General features: G+C 50.1%; 8 protein-coding genes across 8 annotated transcripts; 4 read left to right on the top strand and 4 right to left on the bottom strand.

The window, feature by feature from the left end:
• Positions 1–31: 31 nt before the first annotated feature.
• On the bottom strand, positions 32–1,405 carry VFPPC_13054 (C6 transcription factor; the record flags this gene model as incomplete). The annotated part of the gene is made up of 3 exons (XM_018290831.1): positions 32–1,005; positions 1,060–1,325; positions 1,389–1,405. 3 exons carry the CDS (start codon positions 1,403–1,405, stop codon positions 32–34), a joined length of 1,257 nt encoding a protein of 418 aa, XP_018149735.1.
• A 1,090-nt stretch (positions 1,406–2,495) lies between these two features.
• Positions 2,496–4,527, top strand: VFPPC_01317 (hypothetical protein; the record flags this gene model as incomplete). The annotated part of the gene is made up of 2 exons (XM_022428219.1): positions 2,496–4,341; positions 4,403–4,527. The coding sequence occupies 2 exons, from the start codon at positions 2,496–2,498 to the stop codon at positions 4,525–4,527; spliced, it is 1,971 nt and encodes a 656-aa protein (XP_022284733.1).
• Positions 4,528–4,759: 232 nt separating this feature from the next.
• VFPPC_15336 (Dolichol-phosphate mannosyltransferase subunit 3) lies at positions 4,760–5,173 on the bottom strand (the record flags this gene model as incomplete). The annotated part of the gene is made up of 3 exons (XM_018293089.1): positions 4,760–4,921; positions 4,993–5,061; positions 5,126–5,173. The coding sequence occupies 3 exons, from the start codon at positions 5,171–5,173 to the stop codon at positions 4,760–4,762; spliced, it is 279 nt and encodes a 92-aa protein (XP_018149737.1).
• A 1,344-nt stretch (positions 5,174–6,517) lies between these two features.
• VFPPC_01318 (cytochrome P450) lies at positions 6,518–7,891 on the top strand (the record flags this gene model as incomplete). The annotated part of the gene is made up of 1 exon (XM_018281167.1): positions 6,518–7,891. One exon carries the CDS (start codon positions 6,518–6,520, stop codon positions 7,889–7,891), a length of 1,374 nt encoding a protein of 457 aa, XP_018149738.1.
• A 904-nt stretch (positions 7,892–8,795) lies between these two features.
• On the bottom strand, positions 8,796–9,569 carry VFPPC_01319 (hypothetical protein; the record flags this gene model as incomplete). Its single annotated transcript, XM_018281168.1, has 1 exon — positions 8,796–9,569. The coding sequence occupies one exon, from the start codon at positions 9,567–9,569 to the stop codon at positions 8,796–8,798; it is 774 nt and encodes a 257-aa protein (XP_018149739.1).
• Positions 9,570–11,012: 1,443 nt separating this feature from the next.
• Positions 11,013–11,564, top strand: VFPPC_18723 (hypothetical protein; the record flags this gene model as incomplete). The annotated part of the gene is made up of 2 exons (XM_022430292.1): positions 11,013–11,197; positions 11,240–11,564. 2 exons carry the CDS (start codon positions 11,013–11,015, stop codon positions 11,562–11,564), a joined length of 510 nt encoding a protein of 169 aa, XP_022285964.1.
• A 3,132-nt stretch (positions 11,565–14,696) lies between these two features.
• On the top strand, positions 14,697–15,586 carry VFPPC_01321 (hypothetical protein; the record flags this gene model as incomplete). Its single annotated transcript, XM_018281169.1, has 3 exons — positions 14,697–14,960; positions 15,020–15,235; positions 15,302–15,586. The coding sequence occupies 3 exons, from the start codon at positions 14,697–14,699 to the stop codon at positions 15,584–15,586; spliced, it is 765 nt and encodes a 254-aa protein (XP_018149740.1).
• Positions 15,587–15,834: 248 nt separating this feature from the next.
• VFPPC_01322 (C6 transcription factor) lies at positions 15,835–18,311 on the bottom strand (the record flags this gene model as incomplete). Its single annotated transcript, XM_018281170.1, has 3 exons — positions 15,835–16,306; positions 16,366–17,976; positions 18,055–18,311. The coding sequence occupies 3 exons, from the start codon at positions 18,309–18,311 to the stop codon at positions 15,835–15,837; spliced, it is 2,340 nt and encodes a 779-aa protein (XP_018149741.1).
• Positions 18,312–19,005: the final 694 nt, after the last annotated feature.

Here is a 19,005-nt window from a genome sequence, read left to right on the forward strand (position 1 = left end):
ATAGAGAGGACCTGAGGCAATTTTCAGGGAGTTATGAATATGAAGCATCAACTTGTGCCGAAGTGCCGTCCCAGTTAGACCATCCAATACTGTCGCCAATCCAGGTGTTGAAATCCAAATCACTATTCTCGCCATCCTGCCGTTCTTCAGCTTCAATCGGTCTTGCAAACTCTGTAAGAAATCGCAACATCCACCTATCCATCCTGTAGCTGGTATCCATACTTTTAAGGCACAGCTCATGAAAAGTCTTTAGTCGCGAGAAGCAAACTTCCAGTGCCACCCAGTATTTTCTTAGTCCGACGAGATGATTAAAATTCCTTTCAAGCTGACCTCTTGCTTCGCCAATTTGCTTCTCGTCCGTTTCAAACAGCAGAGTATGGATATGGATTGAAGAAGCAACGACAGTGATGTGTCCGACCATGGTGTACTTGACGTCACAACCGGGCGTGTCCATGGCGGCATCGATGATGCGCGATAGACACATGGCGTGATATTTACACTTTTGGACACCCTCTTGTACTGTTGAGGAGTTAATTAGTCCGCGCTGCTGCTCGTCAAGATATTGATAAAAGAGGAGCTGTCCAAAGTGATAGTATCCAAGGTAAATTGCGACGAAGATTCTACCAAGGCCCTTGGCGGCATAGGCTTTTAGGTTCTCAGGAGTGTCGCGCATGTGGTGCGGTAGTGCGATCAGCCAATTGTCAAGCTTTTGGGATAAATCGGCAACGCGCTGTTCGGAAATGAGGGATAGTTGGGTGGTTGTCAGGTCTTTGATGTAGTCGTTTACTTCGAGGAGAATGCTATTCAGCTTGATCATCTGAGCCAGAAGTGAGTTGTCCCGGTCGGGATTCATGAGGAGATCAAGATCACTGGTATTACCAGGGCTTAGGCTGAGAAATGCTTCTTCGTCCATCGGCAAGGGCACATCCTGTCGCCTTGTCATTTGCCGTGGTAGATTCATGCCATCCGATGACCAGACATCAATCATACAAAGGGTCCAATATACTGTTCGCATTTAGTTTGACCATGTTGCATTGCTCTGGCGAGTTTCTTCCTTACCTCGAAAGTTGAGATCTCGTATAATGGGACTTGGTGAATGCATGTTTGGCAAATCGAGGCAATTGGCGATTCTGCAAGCCGCGGAATAAAAGACAGATTCTGCTGCTGCTTCGCCATCGCTTATGCTTACAGCGCCAAGAAGCACACAAGCTTGAATAGTCGACACCGAAATGTCTCGAAGATTCAGGAAGGCTTGGCTTTCTTTGAAGTAGGGGGCGGCCCTTTCAATAGGGGCAATCTTCTCAAAGATGGGATTCGTCGAGAATCTGGTTGAGTTTTGTGAGCCTATTGTTTGCAAAACGGAGGAGTTGCAAAATTAATCTGGTTACCTTGCAGACATGGCCATCATTGCATGTACTATCACTCCAGGCGCCTTTCCATGCCGGACGTCTTGCATAAAGCTGGGCCGGTGGAAGAGGGAGTGAAACTGGTCGTGGATGTAGGTGAAATACAACCCGACCAGCTCAATACACACATCTGCATCCCAAATACTTGGGCTAAGGATTGATTCTTTGCCGACACTGTGCCCGCGGTTCCTTGGCTGCTCCGTCGGTTTTGCTATGGAGGTGGTTGACCCAGCGAGCGCTCCAGCCCTTGAACAAACAAGATTCTGAGCCTCACAGAGTAGGCAGCGGCTATGACCAGAAGGCAGCTTGCATTTTCGCCGTCGAGCTCTGTACGCATTACTTTCCCAACGTCTGGAGAGCTGTGGTCATTGGTCTCTTCTTACCGGCAGACAGAGCACGCTGTAGGGACCCTCATTGTGAGCAGCCTCAGCCCGACTGTATATGTAAACTCTGTTTACGACTGATCAAGTGTCGTATGGCAGTACACACCATGGTGGGGACTGGAAGTTGGAAATTTGCGGTAAACGTCCAATGTCTATACTGAGAGGAGAGGTTTGTGTCGATGGCAGACATGCAAGCCAAGCACCAATGAGACCCGGTCAATGAAGATGTCTGGATGTCTGTCAAGTGGAGACGGCAAATGCTGGGAGAATACAGCACCAGACGTAAGGTGCAACTGCGAACCCGAGTTTGGTCGTAAGAGTCCTAAGGTCCGCCATAAGATTTTGATATCATAATGCAATCATTCAATTGCATATTACACACTAGTTTCTGTAGTCACTATTGTGCTGTAGAATAAGTAGGTGTTATGTCAGTGTCGCGTGTGGAACTGCGAGTTTCCATGTCAAGGTGAAGGCGGGTGGCCCCACAAAACTCACCCGCCAGAACCCGTTGACGCCAAAAGCAATTGACTGGTCTGCTTTGTTTGGGTGGAACGCGATCGGTTCAATGTTGGCTATGTTCCCAGCCAGAATTCGAGGTAACTTTTGTTTGTTGAACTGCATCTAGTTCTTGACTGTCCATGTTTTCGATAGTATGCACCTCGGTCATGCTGAGGCCCGATAACATATCGTAAACTCTTCCACCAGTATGGAAGAGTCTGCGCCAAAGCGAAGACGCGTTTCTCAAGACCCTCAGGCACCACCATCAACATCAGCATCAGCATCGGCATCACAAGCACCGACCAACCTACCACCTACAACAGCCTCACAGTCACCAAATCGACGGCCTCGGCCATCTTTCGCATCACCAACCAGAGCCAGTCTATCACGGTACAACCCGCAAATATTGGAACGACGTCGCTCGGCTTCCGCATCACCACCCAAGCCTACAGCTCCCGCAACTGGCAATCTCTCGCTCGGTGCAGCTCGCAGCGCTCAACAACTATTTGGGCCACGAGCGGCTCAACCGCGACCAGCACTGGCCGGTGATATCGCAGCGAGCGAGTCTAACCAACCAGAAGATCAAACCCGACAGACTCAGGGCACGCCGAGAGCCGCGACGAGCTCTCAGGCTGGCCCAACAGTACCTCCTCGACGAACACCCATAAAACCAAGCCCACGACCTCTTCCACCACCCGCGCCAGAAGGGGATGATGAGTTGACCCCCTTTCTTGGACGAATGCAGCGACCCGAACGCAACACAGGGGTTCCCATACCCCCTCCTCCGGAGCCGGAACTCCCGCCGGCTGTCTCTGATCCAGTGTCGTCAACGCCTCCCCGAGGCATTCACAGCAGTCCCAGATGGAAAGATCGAGACAAGAGGAAGAAGACGTCGCCGTTGAAGAGCTCACCGCTGAAGCCTCGTACTCCCGGCATCATGTTCAGGAAAGCTGGTGTATCGCCTAGCCCAGCTCGTTCTGTTGCGCGTAGAGATCAGCCGCTCCAGGATCGAAGCTTGAATGCAAACACGAACGCAGCTCGCCAAGTTCCAGCGACCGACAAAAACATGCACAAGCTAAAAGAGAGGAATCGGCTGCGGAGGGAGATCGCAGTGCTAAGGAGAGAAATCGAACTTGCGGCACGGGAAAATGAACGTATCCGGGCCATGCAACGAGCTGGCCGGGTCGTGGCCCCGGACAACGAAGAGGATGTCCTGAATTTGGTTCAAAAGACTTTGGTCGCAACCAGAACAGCCCCTACCCCAGGACTGGCTCACCAAATGACGCAAGCAGCATTACACCCCATGGGCATATTGCCATTTGGCCCGCCAAAATTGGTATCGAATCAAGGAGATGACGAATCAGACGAAGCGAATATCAAATCCCATCACCCCGTCCCAATGTCGGCGGCAGACGATTTACCCTTTTTGCAACTCTTCAGTCCCTTCTCTGCTACCTCCCAAGTCTCGGTTCTACCATCGGTACGGAACCAACCACTACGGCAGCGGAGGCAAATCACGTTACGATCTCGAGATGTGCCGGGTTTATTTATGGCAAGGGTCGACATGGTTGTGAACGCAATGAATTTAAATATATTAGCACTAAAGGTCCCTGCTCTTGAGCCAAGCGCCAGATCTGAGCTTGGACCCTTTGTCGAAAGAATCTGTTCCGGAGATTGCAACAGAACTATGCAACAGAACGTTGGAATTTTGTCATGGTCGATGAGCGAGTGGTATCGTGTGGCAGTACAGCGAGCTCGATTTTGGTTTCATCTGGAGCAAAGCCTAGCCGCCAAGGGAGACTACCTACAATCGATAATGCGACTGCGAGCAGAGCCCGAAACAGACGTGGACGATTCCCAAGATGAAGGTCTTGACCAATGCGGCACGGCTGACTTGTTACGATTTCTCGGCCAACAGTCGTATGATGTACCGATCCCAACCGCTGCAGAAGCAGGTCCAGAAGCAGCCGTGCGATTGGAATGGAAGATCAGCCTTGACTGGACAGGTGAAGCTCAAAGCAAAATGGGCCTGCTCCTCGGCATTCCGGGCAAATGTGAGTTTACAGTAATTGACATACTTGACCCAGAAGAATGACTGCTAATGAACGAGTTTAGGGCGGCAAGCGGATACAAGAGGCGTCTTTGGTTTATTTCCAAAGCTCTTTGAAGACCTGATAGACGGCGGTTTGCCCCCGAGGAAGGCTGTGCGAACCATTGTAGCGCTCCTGGCGGGTGCTTAGACACCAAGCGGATATATTGATGAGACATGATGACCATGACACGTTTGAAGAATGCTAGGCGAACATATCGAATGGGATGATGGACAAGTAGCTCTATTACCAATGATACCAATCCACATTATTACAACTCCATAAGTTGTTACTCTTCTTGAACCTTGGCCACTCATCCATGTTGAATTTTCACACTTGATTCCTCCCATTGTTTGATACGAGTGTTTTGATTGAGTAGTGTTTAGTCGACATCGACGCCCATCTTTCTCAGATCAACCTTGGCCAAGTCGATTTCTTTCATAAGCTCCCGATGCGCCTCGGGAACATCGTTAAACGTCAGAATACCCCAGCCGAGACGGAAAAGGAGGAGAGCGCCAAAGGAGACGAGGGCCCAGAAGGGGAGCTGCAAAAGTCACAAAAGGTTAGCGGGGTTGCATTCAGTGAATCGATATTTCGGGAGCGAAGGCGACGTACAACGGGGACAACCTGCTGCTGGACCAGAGGAGGAAGAGGAATCAACTCCAAGTACAGTGCGAGGTAGAGCTAGAAGCAGGCAGTTAGTGTTTGTCCGTTTGCTCGTGCTGGTCATTGCAGGTCAAGGTCGTACAGAGGAGACGAGGAGTCCGAGGGAAATGGTCTGCTGAGCACGCGTCATGGTTGCGGATATTTGTAGGACTGAGTACTTGTATGTATTGATGCGGTACCGGATGGAGGAATTGGCGATACTGCGAAGGAGCGACAGTCGTGATGACGGAGCAGGGAGCTTGTTGCGATGTTCAGTAGCTCAGGGTCGGGCTGGAGACGTGTAAGGAGGCGACGGCGCGTTGATGACAGCTTCAACATTTTGGACGGTGACTAAGCAGGACCCACATTTGGGATGAGAGTATTCAGCTGAAATGGTGACTTGGACTGAATTCACTGTTTGACGTGGTTGAAAGAGATTCTCTTAAATTTATCAACAAAGCTGTATTTGACATTTTGACAATGGTTTGGTCTAAGGAATTGAAGCGGATGACGAAATACAAAAGCAAGAAGGGTCAAGTGATCAAAGGCTCCCCGCTCGGTTTGGCTCTTCTCTCAGTCACAGAACACAAGCCTTGAGCGAACATAATTGACTGCCCAGAACAAGGACCTCATCCCAGCTGGGTGTTACTTTCTTTTGCCCATCCTCCAAATGTTGCCAGTGCTTTGACCGGAGCGAGGTGGAACCTCTGTGCATGCTGTCCACATTTAAGGTAGTTACACGGGCACGAATTGTTGGGATGTTCACGAGCTGGAGAAGCAGGGAACCCAGAACGGTCAAGATCGAAACCATCCTCGTTGAACAGCCCGTAGGCTTTATTCCAATGACAGCATTTGCTTTGCAATACAACATTAGTCCACTGCAAATGCTCCAGAAGAGACTGGCTGGAAGAGCTCCAACCAATTGGTTTCACGGCATTTCGCATATCACCAGCTGGACCCTGGTCCCGTACGGCCACTAATGCAAGCCTCGAAAATGTGCCGACGGGCCTCGACAAGCACCTACTAGGTAATTTGTGTATTATTTTACGCTTTGCCTGCAAGCTGCTGCTTGGAAACAGAGGGGGCTGGTTTAGGTTGGACGCATGTCTTAAATTCCGGTTTGCATGAAGTCAGCGAGAACAGCTTCCAACCAACCAGTGCTTAAAGGAGGCCGGGGAAGGTGGAGGGACAGGAAATGAATCTGTGGTCCTAGGCGAGCGTGTGGCTGGCTGTAGCTATCTAGATTGAGATCGTTACATGGGATGGGCCGCTGATCCCGTCCGTGGCTGCAGATGAGTTGTCAGGTCGCCTGGTTTCTGATGACGATGAGACGGGTTTCTCAAAAAACCCCAGGTCGAGTGCCCCTCCTTCGACAGAGAGCTTTTCTCGTACTTAAGAGCTGAGGAGGGTCCTAGAAGTGACGTGTAAACCAAATTGCCAAAGCCAAAGGAGTCTTCGTGCTTTCCAACATCAACTTGCATTCAAGGCGTTGACAATGTCGCAACCTATCCCGCAACCTCCAGGCGTGCCTGTGCTGGGTAACATTTTCGATATCACTCCAAGCAATACATGGGCATCGCTGAAGAAGCTCTCTGAACAGTATGGAGAGATTTTCCAAGTCAAAATTCTCGGCCACGGAATCGTGTTTGTAGGCAGCGTTGCGCTCGCCGAGGAATTATGCGACCAAACACGATTTCGAAAGTTTGTCGGAGGACCGATTGTCGAAATTCGGGCGGCTGTACATGATGCTCTCTTCACGGCATTCGACAATGAACCAAATTGGGGGATCGCTCATCGTATCATTGCACCACATCTCTCCCCCGAGGCTCTCAGGCAACAGAGCTTTGTAGAGATGCGCGACACAGCGAATGAACTGTTTGCAAAATGGAACAAAGTTGGCTCGAACAATACCTTCTCACCACTCGATGACCTTCAAAGACTGAACCTTGAAGCCACCACGTTGACACTGTTTGGTCAAAAGCTGAATTGCTTAGAAGGGCCAGAGCACCCTATGCTTAAAGCAATGGAGGATTCGACAGCCGAGGCCATCATGCGGCCCACCAGACCGTCGGTGTTGAACTCGCTTCTATACAGAGGCAAGTTCAAGAGCGCCATCAAGACTATGCGCAAGTACGCAGCCGAAGTCGTACAGTATCGGAAGAACAACCCCACCGATCGTCAGGATGTTCTCACAGCAATGTTGAATAATGAAGACCCCGAGACGAAAAAGAAGTTGACGGACTCTCAGGTCATCGACGAGATTGTCTCCATGCCCATTGGAAGCAGTACTGCTCCATGCCTGCTCGCCACCGCCATCTTTCTGCTGCTGAAAAACCCCGATGTGATCACCAACGCAAGACGAGAAATCGACACCGTCGTTGGGGCGGGCGACATTTCAATCGAGCAGCTCGATGAGCTGAAGTACGTGCAAGGCATCGTTCGTGAATCGCTGCGACTGTCTTTCGCTGCTCCTGGCTTCAACATCGAGCCTATTCCCAGCGACTCTAAGGCGCCGATCCAGCTGGCCGGCGGGAAATATCAGGTCCCCCATAATCAGGCTATGATTATTGTCATGGCCGGCGTCAACCGCGACCCGAATGTCTTTGAGGAACCTCTGGCTTTTAAGCCGGAGCGCATGATGGGCGAGCAATTTGACAGTCTGCCCGAGGGTGCTAAGAAGTGGTTTGGGAACGGGAAGAGAGAGTGTATTGGAAAGCACTATGCCTGGCAGTGGAGCTTGCTTGTTTTGGCTATGATGCTGCAGAAGTTGGATTTTGAGATGGCTGATCCTGGCTACAAGTTGGAGCAGGATGGGTGGTTCAACTATAGGCCGGTTGGGTTTAAGACAAAGGTTAAGCCAAGGGTGTGAGGATGACTAGTTTTTATGGGGATTATGAGCGCGCCAGGGGCTGTTGGAGATAATTTGGGTTAGTTATTTATGTTTACAAGTCAGAATGGATATCCTAATAAATTTGCTGACGTTGACTTTTGGTCGTCTCGCCTGGTGATGCTGGCTGGGAGTGGCTGAGCACGACTGCCGTCTATCAACTATGAAAATAATACTCCACCGCATTCATATACTACTAGTGGAGAGTTTACTAAAAGCCAAGTTTGTAATGACGAATAACTCGCTGGCTAAATCCAACAAAACAGGGCATTTGATACCATCAGACGGCTCCGATTCTCGGGATAAAAGTGGAGTATGCTCCGGCAACCCCTCCGGGCCAAGCATCACGATAACTCTATTGGATCGATTCGATGAGCCATGAGCAATGGGTAAATGGTGATCTGCCCACCATAGGCTTTAGTTTGTCGACATCCGAGTCACGATAAAACTGCAAGTGTGCCTCGTGTGCATCGTACCGGAGTTTTGGCTGACGTACCTTCGGCATTTTTCCGTCATCGGAACAATACGAAAGAAGACTTGCAGAGCTCGTGAAACAAATTGCTTCGTTTAATGATAATGTCATATTGTGTATCTATATGCTACATGCCTTATATGGGGTATAAATGCCATGCGTCATCCACTGATAATAATGTTTCTGTGTCTTTCATCCCGTCCTGTGTATCATGCAATATCCATTCTCTGTATGTTGTGTTATGCCGTCAAGTCCCTTCCATGCCCAATGCATTTCAAAATTAAATTCGTTTCACGCTTCGAATGAAGAGGGTATAAGTAACGCCAATGATGCACCCGCAAAATTCAACCGATGCAAACCTCACAAAGGAAAATGGAAAAGAAACTAAAATGTTACGTGCCATGCATCTCAAAATCATGCGGTACTGCTCTTCCGCAGGGAGAAAAGGTGCCACGCCTTGCGACGTTCTCCGTCTCGAGGACAGGTCTTTTCGTCGTCGTCTTCTTCGAGCTCAAGCCTGTAGCGGCGTACACTGCCTGAGTCGTCGTCAAAGGCGACATGTCTGGGCGTGAAGCAGTCCGGCACGAGGTGTCTCCTGATCCAGCCCTTGACACCACGGCTAGCGGCATCGATGGCAGCATACTCCAGCCGCCGGGTGCTGTCGCTTGTCCAGTAGTGTGTCGTGGGCGGCGGCAAGTGAACGGATGGTTCTCCTCGGGTTGTGGTCTCGGTGAGCTCGACTAGGTCCGGTGTTGGGAACTGGAAGTACGAGGCTGGCTGTTGTGTGTTACCACTGCCGCTGCCGCTGCTTCGTGAGTACACGGACTGCACGCTGGATTGGGGGTACGACTTGGCAGATCTGCGTGTCGATGGCCGTGTGCGAGCCCGAGTACTTGTGAGAGCAACGGCGGCAGAAGAACCGTTTGACATGCGTCGTGGTCGAGATTGGGAAAGGGAGTTGCGTGCTGAGCCTGATTGGTGTGACTCGTACCCTGAGTCCTGCCGTTGCATCTTCACTGCCGAGGGATATGGTGCTTCTTGGTAACTGTATTGATTTGTGTTGGTCGTTGTGTATTCTGAGTCCACGAATTTCCTTGTCCGGGGAGGTGAAGGCGGTTCTTGTAGCTCAATGTCGTGGAAACTGTGATATGTCATGTCCGACGCAGCAAAGCTAGATCTTGGATTCATATCGGGCCAGTGTAGTGAAGATGCGTAGGACAGTCCACGAGGGTGTTTGAAGCGACGGTCAACCAATCCGGTAGGCTCAGGTTTCCAGAAATAAAGATGATGAAAAAGAGAATGAAGAGGGAAAATAAGAGGGAGTGAGCCTCGAGAGGGATAGTTGCAATAGAGGGCTTTTTGAAGGAATGTCGGCTAATCATCCGCGAGGCCGTAATCATCCAAGCCCGGCCAGAGAAAATGAATTTATTTACTCAAAGCCGCTTGTTTTGTCCAATGCAATCTCCACTCTCTGCATTCGAAACAAATTTAGTTCCAGAGACGGGCCAATGTTCGAAATACCCCGGAGCGGTGATGTATCTTGAAAGTTGCGGTCTGCAAGGGTTTCGACAGGGTATAAGGCACGATGGTCTAATAAGACGACGATGACCTTGCAGCAGCAACCGAGATAAAATGGTGTCTCATCGACCACAGCAACGCAGCAGGGGGGCAGCGAGGCAAAATAAAGCAAAATGCAGCAGCAAGGTCCTCTCAAATAAATAAACAGGAACCAGACTTGACCTGCAGCGATCCAAATCGAATGGTTGCTGGACAGGGGTCGAAATGGACCTGGGCCGGCTCCGGGCTACAGCAAATGGAAGCCCAAGCAACAGGCGGCGGTGAACAGAACAAGCACCACACTAATGGAGAAAAGGCTTGGATAAGTTGACAAGAGTTACCCGCTTTGTCTCCGGTTTGTTACTCTTCTTGGCGGCGGCACAGGGCTTTTGTGGGTTGGGTGAGGTGTGAGGTATGGTCGGTCCCTGGCCGAAGACAACCGAAACCAATCACCAACAGCACAAGTGTGTGTCAGTGAGGGACAGAGGAGCGCCAGGAACTGGTACCCGCTCAACCGATGCTTGTTTGTGCGGTTGAGAAAGCCAGGGTGTGGTGGTGAAATGTGGACGGGAGAGAGGGCGCAGCAGAAAAGGTTAATAATGATGAGGGGTTGGGTCTCTTTTGAGAAGAAGGTAAAGTTTGAAGTATGTGTCAATGAACGGAGAATATCCGAGCCTTGGAGGTAAACCGGAATGGATATTAATAATGAGATTGGTGTGTTTTGTGGTAGATTTTGCTGATGAGCCTTTGTATACTTGACGAAGTAGATCCGGTAACGATGCTTCCAAGTTTCTGTTGCTGAGGATGCACGCTTTGGCCAAGCAAAGTTCCACGATAGTTCCGGTCGGTGGGGTAAAATTGATTCAAACAAGCGGTGCAAGTCTTGAAGAGTCAAGGTGCCTGTGGATTCGTTATATTGCAACCTTGTTCCCTCCCCCGCCGTGTGGAAAAATTATGAAGGTGAAGCGAAAGAGTTCTTGACTGCGGGAGGGGGTTTAATGAACAGGTGGGTTATTGTCTGATACAAATCTGGAAGAATGACGTCTCCGATGGATATATTACCAGTGAAGCGAAATGATGGAGAATTCAAAAGATGTAATGACCTTGTGTGTTTGTATAATAATTGCCGACGTCGTGCTCTGTTGGCCAAGTTCAAATGGACTCGACTTGATTGTCTTGAAGCATGTCCTAACGTCGTCTTGGTTGGCTGAAAGTGACAATGTGCCGGCCTGCCATACGACTACCACTCAAATCAACCAGCTTGAGACCATTCAACTACGACAGATCCAGTAACCATTCAGGTCATGGGTTGCGCTAGAAAAGATCCAGGAAGAGGAGACACTGACAGCGCATGCAGCGGGTGCAGCGGGTGCAGCCGATGTCGCTGGATCGACCAGACAGGACGGGGGGTGGCTTTTGACTTTGGACGAGAAACTTGACTCGAACCAGGGACCAGGGACCAGACGGATAAATGGATGGACGGTGAAGTATCGTAGATTGCTCGGCGTTTATGACGTGAGGTCTTTGGGCTTGTTCAAGTTCAATGCAACGGTCGAGATGATGCAGCTCGATGGCGCACAAAGGTGCCTATGTCTGCGGGAGGTTGTGAAGCATAGGATGGGATAGGATTGATAGGTTGAGACAAGAATAGGAAAAGACTATGCAGTAAAGATGACTTTCCTCGCTTTGTACTGGACAGCGTTCAATGTTGGCTCTGAACAAATGCATCCATTCATCAGACAAACAGCCATTCAGAGTAAACGCCCGCAATGACAAGCATCGAGATTGTCTGACGGCGGCACAGGTGCTTTATACAATGATCAAATGCAAGGCAATCAATCTCTCGGCACAAACCGCGGCACTCACTTCAACTGGCTGGCTGCTCCTATGACCAAACAACCAGGCAACACAAGACGCTTGGGCTCACAGTTCGTCCACTGGCAATGATCGACAAACGTACAACGCAAGAGCGCCACAGCGAGCGCGTGTCGTCTCCGGCCGTCAAGTTTGCTACTGGCGACCATCATGTGATGGATGGCAGGCTAGACGGCCGCTGAATGGCTTGCGATGCGTGGAATGGGTGTGTGTAACCCATCACATGTCCATGAAGTGATGGAAGTGAGTGTGAAGCGATGTGGCGGCGATGCCCAATCATTTGCAGCTCGGCCACCAGGCTCTGAAACTAACGCTTCAGCGCGAGGCAATGTATTGGAAAATATGTGATACACGATGAGAGGGAAAAGGAAAAAAAATATTGCACTCAGTCACGATTGCTGCCGGGCGATTCTCCCAATCAGGTTTGGTTTCAAATGGTGGCACTCATTCGTTGCCACTGCGGCCCGTGAGAAATACTACCTGCTCAGGGGATACGATCCCACTGTTGTTTAGAATGATTCTGCTTCCATTTTAATTCGAGGCGATGATACGTTGAGACCATACGGTGAGGCCGAGGACATGTCGCTGCTCGGCCGATGGTCCAACATTGTGGGTTTTCGCGCCGAAGTTTTTGTGTCGAGTTGCATCTTTGTGAATAATCGTCCGACGCCGAGCATCATTGATCTTTGCCAACAAGCAGCCCAAAAACGTGGAGAATCTCTGAAATGATAAAAAATACGACTCTGTACCAATTGCCCTTTCCATTCGGCCAATGATCAGACGCAATCAAGAAGCTCTGGAAGAATTCGGACACCATCAACATCATCGATTGGCTACATCGTTCAGTCTTGCATTCTTCATCCCAATCCCAATCTCGAGCCCTTGACCCTGGCCTGATTCCATGTCCCCAGTGCCTCAACTCGCATTTGATTGCCGTCCCTGCATCCACCAGCCAGACCACCGAGACCACTAACAGGCCGAGGCCTCCACACAGTCATGAGCTTGGCTCACGGGCCGCGCCTGATCAACTGGGCTTGATACGGCTTCTGAAGGGCCTAAATTGGTGGAGCTGAGCAGGGGAAGTGCGGCAAATGAGCCAGGCCAGGCACCGAAATGTGTGAGTGACTGAGTGGTGGTCAGGGCGAGTTTGAGAGTGAGTGGTGGCACATGTCAGCCAGGCTCATTGAGCTGAAGTGGATGGAAGAGCTTGCTTTTTGCCCAGGTCTCCTGGCTACATGCATCTTTTTGGCTTGTGAAAATCGACCAACGTCATTCTGCTTGCGTATCTTGCGTAGATGGAAAGGGAACAAACCAGCATGTAAGTTACCTACTGCGTACTGCAACTCATCAAATCTGGGCTGGCGACCCAAGATGCTCTCAGCATTGATGGGAACAAAAGATGTCACTCCGCAGACGAGACGACTCCCACGTCACAGTCAACCGAATCCAATATCAGGCGCCATATTCTGGATAGAGGCGCTTCCCGCTTGAGAATGTCTGGTGCAAACATGCAGAAATGCGGAATGGCGCCAGCCACGTCGCTGCTTCTGAAAGAGTCTGGTCACTCATGATGTGTCTGGTCCGTCTGACTTCCACCACGGCCTGATTCCCGCATCAACTACCACAAATATACGACGTGGCTGTCTAGCCGACGGACCCTGTCTGAGACTTGTCTGTTTCGAAGCATTGCGTTGCGCCAATTTCACCTGGCTGCAGTTGAAAATGCAACACCGGTGAGTTGTCGCCTGCAAGACAAAATTACGACGACTGTTCAATTTGCTGGTCATTTTCACCGTCACTCAATCTCTGGGCTGGGAAGAATTCAGACTCCCTTGCATGGTGTTTTTATCTCGGCGAGCTGCATATCCAGCTCACTTCCAATATTGTCTTGTGATTCCCTACCAGTGACTAGGTAGTGTCATTTAAACGCAGCACACCACAGATAGACGATGCAATGTCGTTGATTAGACAGACAGCCATAGCTTCATAGAAATGGAGTTCCATCCATTCTCCTAGTATGGCAGTGGTGCCTGCCCGGAAATACCAAGATTCATCTCCAGCCGCGGCCTTGATTCAGAGTTCCTGCATGCTAACCACTATCAGCTTGACGATCAATTATGCAGGAATGTCCAGCAGGCACTTTTACCAGAAATAGCTACTTCGTGCTTTGGCACTTGAATCTCTCCCGTGTGATTAGCCCCTCCATTCCACGAGTGCTAGAATGGTGAGACATGAGGTATGGAATCTCATCCGGCCAACACCCTTTTTACCATTAACATAGTAGCTGCCGGATCCCGAATGCCTTTTTCAAGTGAGCCAAATTTCATCTGTCGGCTCAAGTTTCTGATGTTTGTTCAACTTCGGGCATTGCAGCTACAGTGGGAGGCTATAAGTATTTGCCCACCTTAGTATGGGTTGGTTACCTTTAAGTAAGGCAAATACCTTAACCACATGCTGTACACCTCCATATTGCAGCTTATCATGTCATTCGGCACTTGCGGTTACCGCAATAGTGCTACCCGTCGTATAATTACATTCCGGAAATAGTTCTCCATTTAGCTCCCTGTTTCACTTCTCTGAAATCCAACCATACGGACACTATATACATCTCTGTTCGCCCTGACGATCACCTGGCAACCAAGGCGGGCAGTTGGAATGTCCGGAATGGCTGGGGAGCCTAGAGTTTCGCTGAATGTAGTAGAGCTTAAACCATCGTTGCTTGGCTAACAAGAGCCGAATCCTAAATCAAATCCTCCCTAGATGTGTGCCAAGGGTATAAATTGTAGAAGCAATGGCGCCATCCTATCTCCATTGACCACTTCGAACCGGGGCAACTTGTCTTGAAGCCGCAACTCAACTCTTGTCGTTACCAAAACTCTCACAATGCAGATCAAAAACTTCGTCGTCGCTGCCTTGGCAGTTACTACTGCCGCAACTTCAATCAACAGGGAACACACAGCTATACGCCGCAACCTAACCGCCGCGGTTGTTCAAGATGCGACCCAAGACTTGGCTGGCACATCATTCCTCAGCCCCGACGACGTTATAAGGGGTCTCGAAAAGCTCACCGACATTGCTGATTCCATGATTGATATTGCTGGTGACTTTGTCAACTTGAATGTAGTCAAGGTCGTGCCTGATCTCATCGTAAGTTATAAGCAATGGTCTCGCTCCTGTCTACTTGGCATATATTAACAATGTATTAGAAACTTGCCAAAGCTTTCGCCGAGGAAGTCACAACTATCGCGAGCTTCTTTGGCATTGGCGGTGGTGGCTCCGGCAATGGAGGTCTCCTCGGCGGTATCCTAGGAGGAGCAGGAGGCTTGTTCGGCGGCGGTAATAAGGGAGGTGACAGCAATGGCCAGAAACAGGAGGAATTCTCTCAGGACAAGCAGCTTGAGATTTGCAAACTTTTCCACAAGGTAATATCTAGTCTCGCGGCCCCGTGTTTACTCCTAAGCTTTGAGCATGGCTAACAAATCGAGCAGTTGGTTGTAACGGAAGAAAAGTTCTTCGACCTCTTTATTGGCAAAGCTGGCGTCTTGGCCAAGATTCCTATTGTTGGGCAACTCGTCATCCCGGCGTTGAAGAAGTTCGAAGATGCCATCAATGGCGTTGCCAGAAAGATTATCAAGCTTGTGCCGACTTGTGCGGACGATGCTAAGAAGGATCTGGACAGGCTTCAGACCAAGCTTACTGATGCTGAGAGCGCTTATACTTTCAAGTATGACTACACTTTTTCTACTGTCAATCCTCAACCAACTGGGAGGTAATGAGGCATGGAAGGTTTCGGAATAGGGACGTAGGCAATGAATTGGAGGATTCAAGGGATATGAGTCGGTCTTCCATAGCCGTGTATTCAGGAAGCTCTAAGTGATCTTAGTGCAAGGACAAAATCAAAATCGACAGTAGTCAGGCAATTAATTGCCAAATATAGTACAATTCTCATCAACATCATCAGCACAGCATCTCTCGTCCGCTCATAACCTCATAAACAAAGCAACCCAAAAAGCCAACCCAGTTACGACAGGGTATTATCCCAGTTATCCGTACTCCCAGACCTCAAAAACTCCATCCACCCAACCTCATCTCCCATGACCACATCAGCAGCCTCCAGCGGCGGCACGTTCGGCCACATCATACTAAACACGTTGTTGATCTGCGTCTCAGGACTCTCCCCTACCGGTTGGTTTTCAGGCCACGGCGGCGTCGCCTCAAGGACCTGCTGTGGCATTTGCTCCTGGTACATCTTTTGCGATGCCGTCGTTTCTGGTGGGCTCTCAATCTTTTCGGGGGCAGCAGTGTCCAGATATCGGCTACACAGTTCGGATATGATTTGGTGACACCGAGCTGAGCTTGCGTTTAGAGAACTCATTGCGGCTATGACCTTGAGGGTGATGCTGATTTGTCTACGCCAGTCGGCGGCTTCGGCTGCGGAGGGGTCGTTTCGGAGACAGATGCACGGAATTAAAGCTGCCTGGAAAAGGAAATACCTATATGAGATAGTTAGTGATCGGGCACAACTCAGGGATGTGTTTGTAACGCCACTTACAATCCATACCAGGCCGCCAGGCGATTGTGCTCGTGTCGATCCCAAAACGCCTCAATCATCTCAATAGTAGACTTGGCATCCGCCAAACACTTTTCGTAGGCTATAGAGCTGGCTTCATTGTTATCGGCCTTCCGTCGTAATGCGCGTCGAATCACAAACGGTCGATACATGATGATGCGCAAGTTGCGCAACCGCCAACCCATAATAGCCTGTGGTAGGGCATACCGTCGAGGAACACTGGTTCCTTCTGCAAAGTAGGCCGGTATGCTCACTTTCCAGGGCTCAATCTGAGACGAGTCTAGTTGAAGTAGTTCTTCGGCCGTTGGAAACGGCTTGGAAATAACCTTTTCGTAGCACTCGTGCGTGGCGATGTGGAAACGGGCCTGCGTCGCCACAGCCGTGTAGGGCGTAATCTGATTACTCTCGTTTGGATAAGAGTGCGAAGCAGCAGTGAGGTCTTTGTCGTTGACGTTTAGAGGGAATGCGACTTCAACGCCTTTGTAGGGCCATACATCCGGGCGGCCGAATGTGATGCTGGCGCCAATGTCAAACGAGCAGAGACACCACCAGACTCGTCTTCGAATCTCCATGTTGAGCGGCGGAATGTTCCATCCTTGAAATTCTTTGTGAAGACCTAAGCCCATTGCCATTCGTACTGACAGACCCAGGTAGTTGTATCCGGAGTTGGGTTTGTCTCGTTTCTGCTGGTAGTTTGACGCCAGGGTTAGTGCTTGCACGAGGCTGAGGTTCCCGACCTCGAGAAAGTTGAATCCCAAAATCGACCTTGCGTGAGCAAAGAGCGCCATGTCGAGAGTATCTGCGGATGACGGGGCTGATGTCCAAACACCGATAGCTGCTACAATGTATGCCAGTGCCGTCCAGCAGGGCCCGTTTGGTCGAGGAATTACCTCGCTGTACTGTGCGCGGAACGTCGGCTCATGGATAATGGGGTAGCTAACGTGATAATGTCGGAAGAATGCGTCAAGCATAGATTCGGTAATGTGTCGATTCGGGTTTGGCTGCGGCGTCATTGATGTTATAAAAGATGCGTTGCTGTCGACGCGAGATGGTGTTCTTCGCCTTGTTTGCGGTTCGAGTAGTCGGAGCAGAGCAGCTCCCGAAGCTACTCCCAAGTATCCTGACTCACGTTCATTCACGCTCAAAGATGCCATGCCATCTGATAATGGCGTATCCTCAATGACACTGTCGCCGCCTGCCTCGGGGGAAAGCGAGTAGGCTCGTGCAGAGTCATTCTCGTTCCATTCAAAGTCCTCAAGGGGTGGAACTTCCAGCATGCGCTGGTGATCGGGTTCCGGATATCGATGTACAGTGACGCTTTGGTCGACTACTACGTGTTGTGGAAGTGAGACAGATGAAGCTGTTGTTGAATTAGCGGTGTCGTCTTGCCCGCCGGATCCATTGGACTTGGGATCCCGCGAGACTTCCACCGCATTCGAAAAGTTGAATGATGCATCGCCATTCTGTGCTTGAGCCGCAGCCGCCGCAGGATCTTGTTTCTCCCACGACCTCAAATGTGGAGGAACCAAATTGCGCATCTGCTTCAAGAGGGCTTCGGCTCTTTCCAGACGTGCCTCCACTTCGGTAAGGTGTCTATCAGGTAAGTATTCGTCAGCATGCGCGCATAAGAACCAGGTTCAACTCTGGGGAAAAGGGAAAGGGTAGTCTGACTTGCGGGTGAGTGGTGTCCGTGAGTGCTTTTCATAGAGACAATGTCTGCGATACTTGACGCACAAATCGCAGGTAGGCAGAGCTCGATTACATCGTGCCTTTCGTCTCCTGCATTCCTTGCAGGCCTGATCAGACGATCCGATGAAGTCCATGCTGAAAAAAGGATCAGCGTCAAAGCTATCAGCAGCACCAGATGGGTTGTTTTCCGGCATGGCAGAGTCTCCAGGGCGCTGCTGGGACGAAGGAGACGAATCCATATTGGCGACACGCATTCAGAGTCTTTGGATTTTTTCTCGTTTTTTTCAGATCCTAGCCCGTGTAATAAGTTCTTTCTCAGATTACACATCCATCAAAATCTCTTGTCGGCAAGGAACCGGCCTTCCCTTGTCGTGCGTTAGCTGTAAACTGCGGAGACCAAGACGTGGTTTCGGATCATTGACTAAATCTGTGGCCGGAGGGTCCGCCGCCCGTTATAGAGTTACACCCCAGTGCTCACTGCTCACTAGCTCACTCACTGCGTAGTCTCCATTTTCCTGCTGCTGTCAAAATGGGCCAAATGTGGACAAGTTGGTGGCTTGCCTTGCCTTGCACCCCTGATGCCTTTTAGTTTTGGTTTAGTTTGAGTGGCCTTCCATGAGAGGCGTCATCTAGAGCTTGATCCGGGTTGACTAGCGAATGGAGACGAGCGAGCATGACGATTTTTAGTCAGCTAACTCATCATGTTTAATTGGGTTTCAGCTCTGGGATCTGCTTGATTGGATCCGGTAATTGAGTCCTGATGCTCAGATGATTTGGCTCTACTGTGCAATATGCCGCGTAGCATCAAGCTAGTGAGTCGTAAACTGATAATCAAGCGGCGGGTTAATTCCGCATTGCCCAGAAACGAAGCCTCAAAACTTCAGAGCGAGACAATTCAAGACTCTAGCTCACATAAGCGACCTCTCTGTTCAA

The sequence above is a fragment of the Pochonia chlamydosporia genome, chromosome 1 (genome assembly GCF_001653235.2).
Source record: "Pochonia chlamydosporia 170 chromosome 1, whole genome shotgun sequence".
Lineage (NCBI taxonomy): Eukaryota > Fungi > Ascomycota > Sordariomycetes > Hypocreales > Clavicipitaceae > Pochonia > Pochonia chlamydosporia.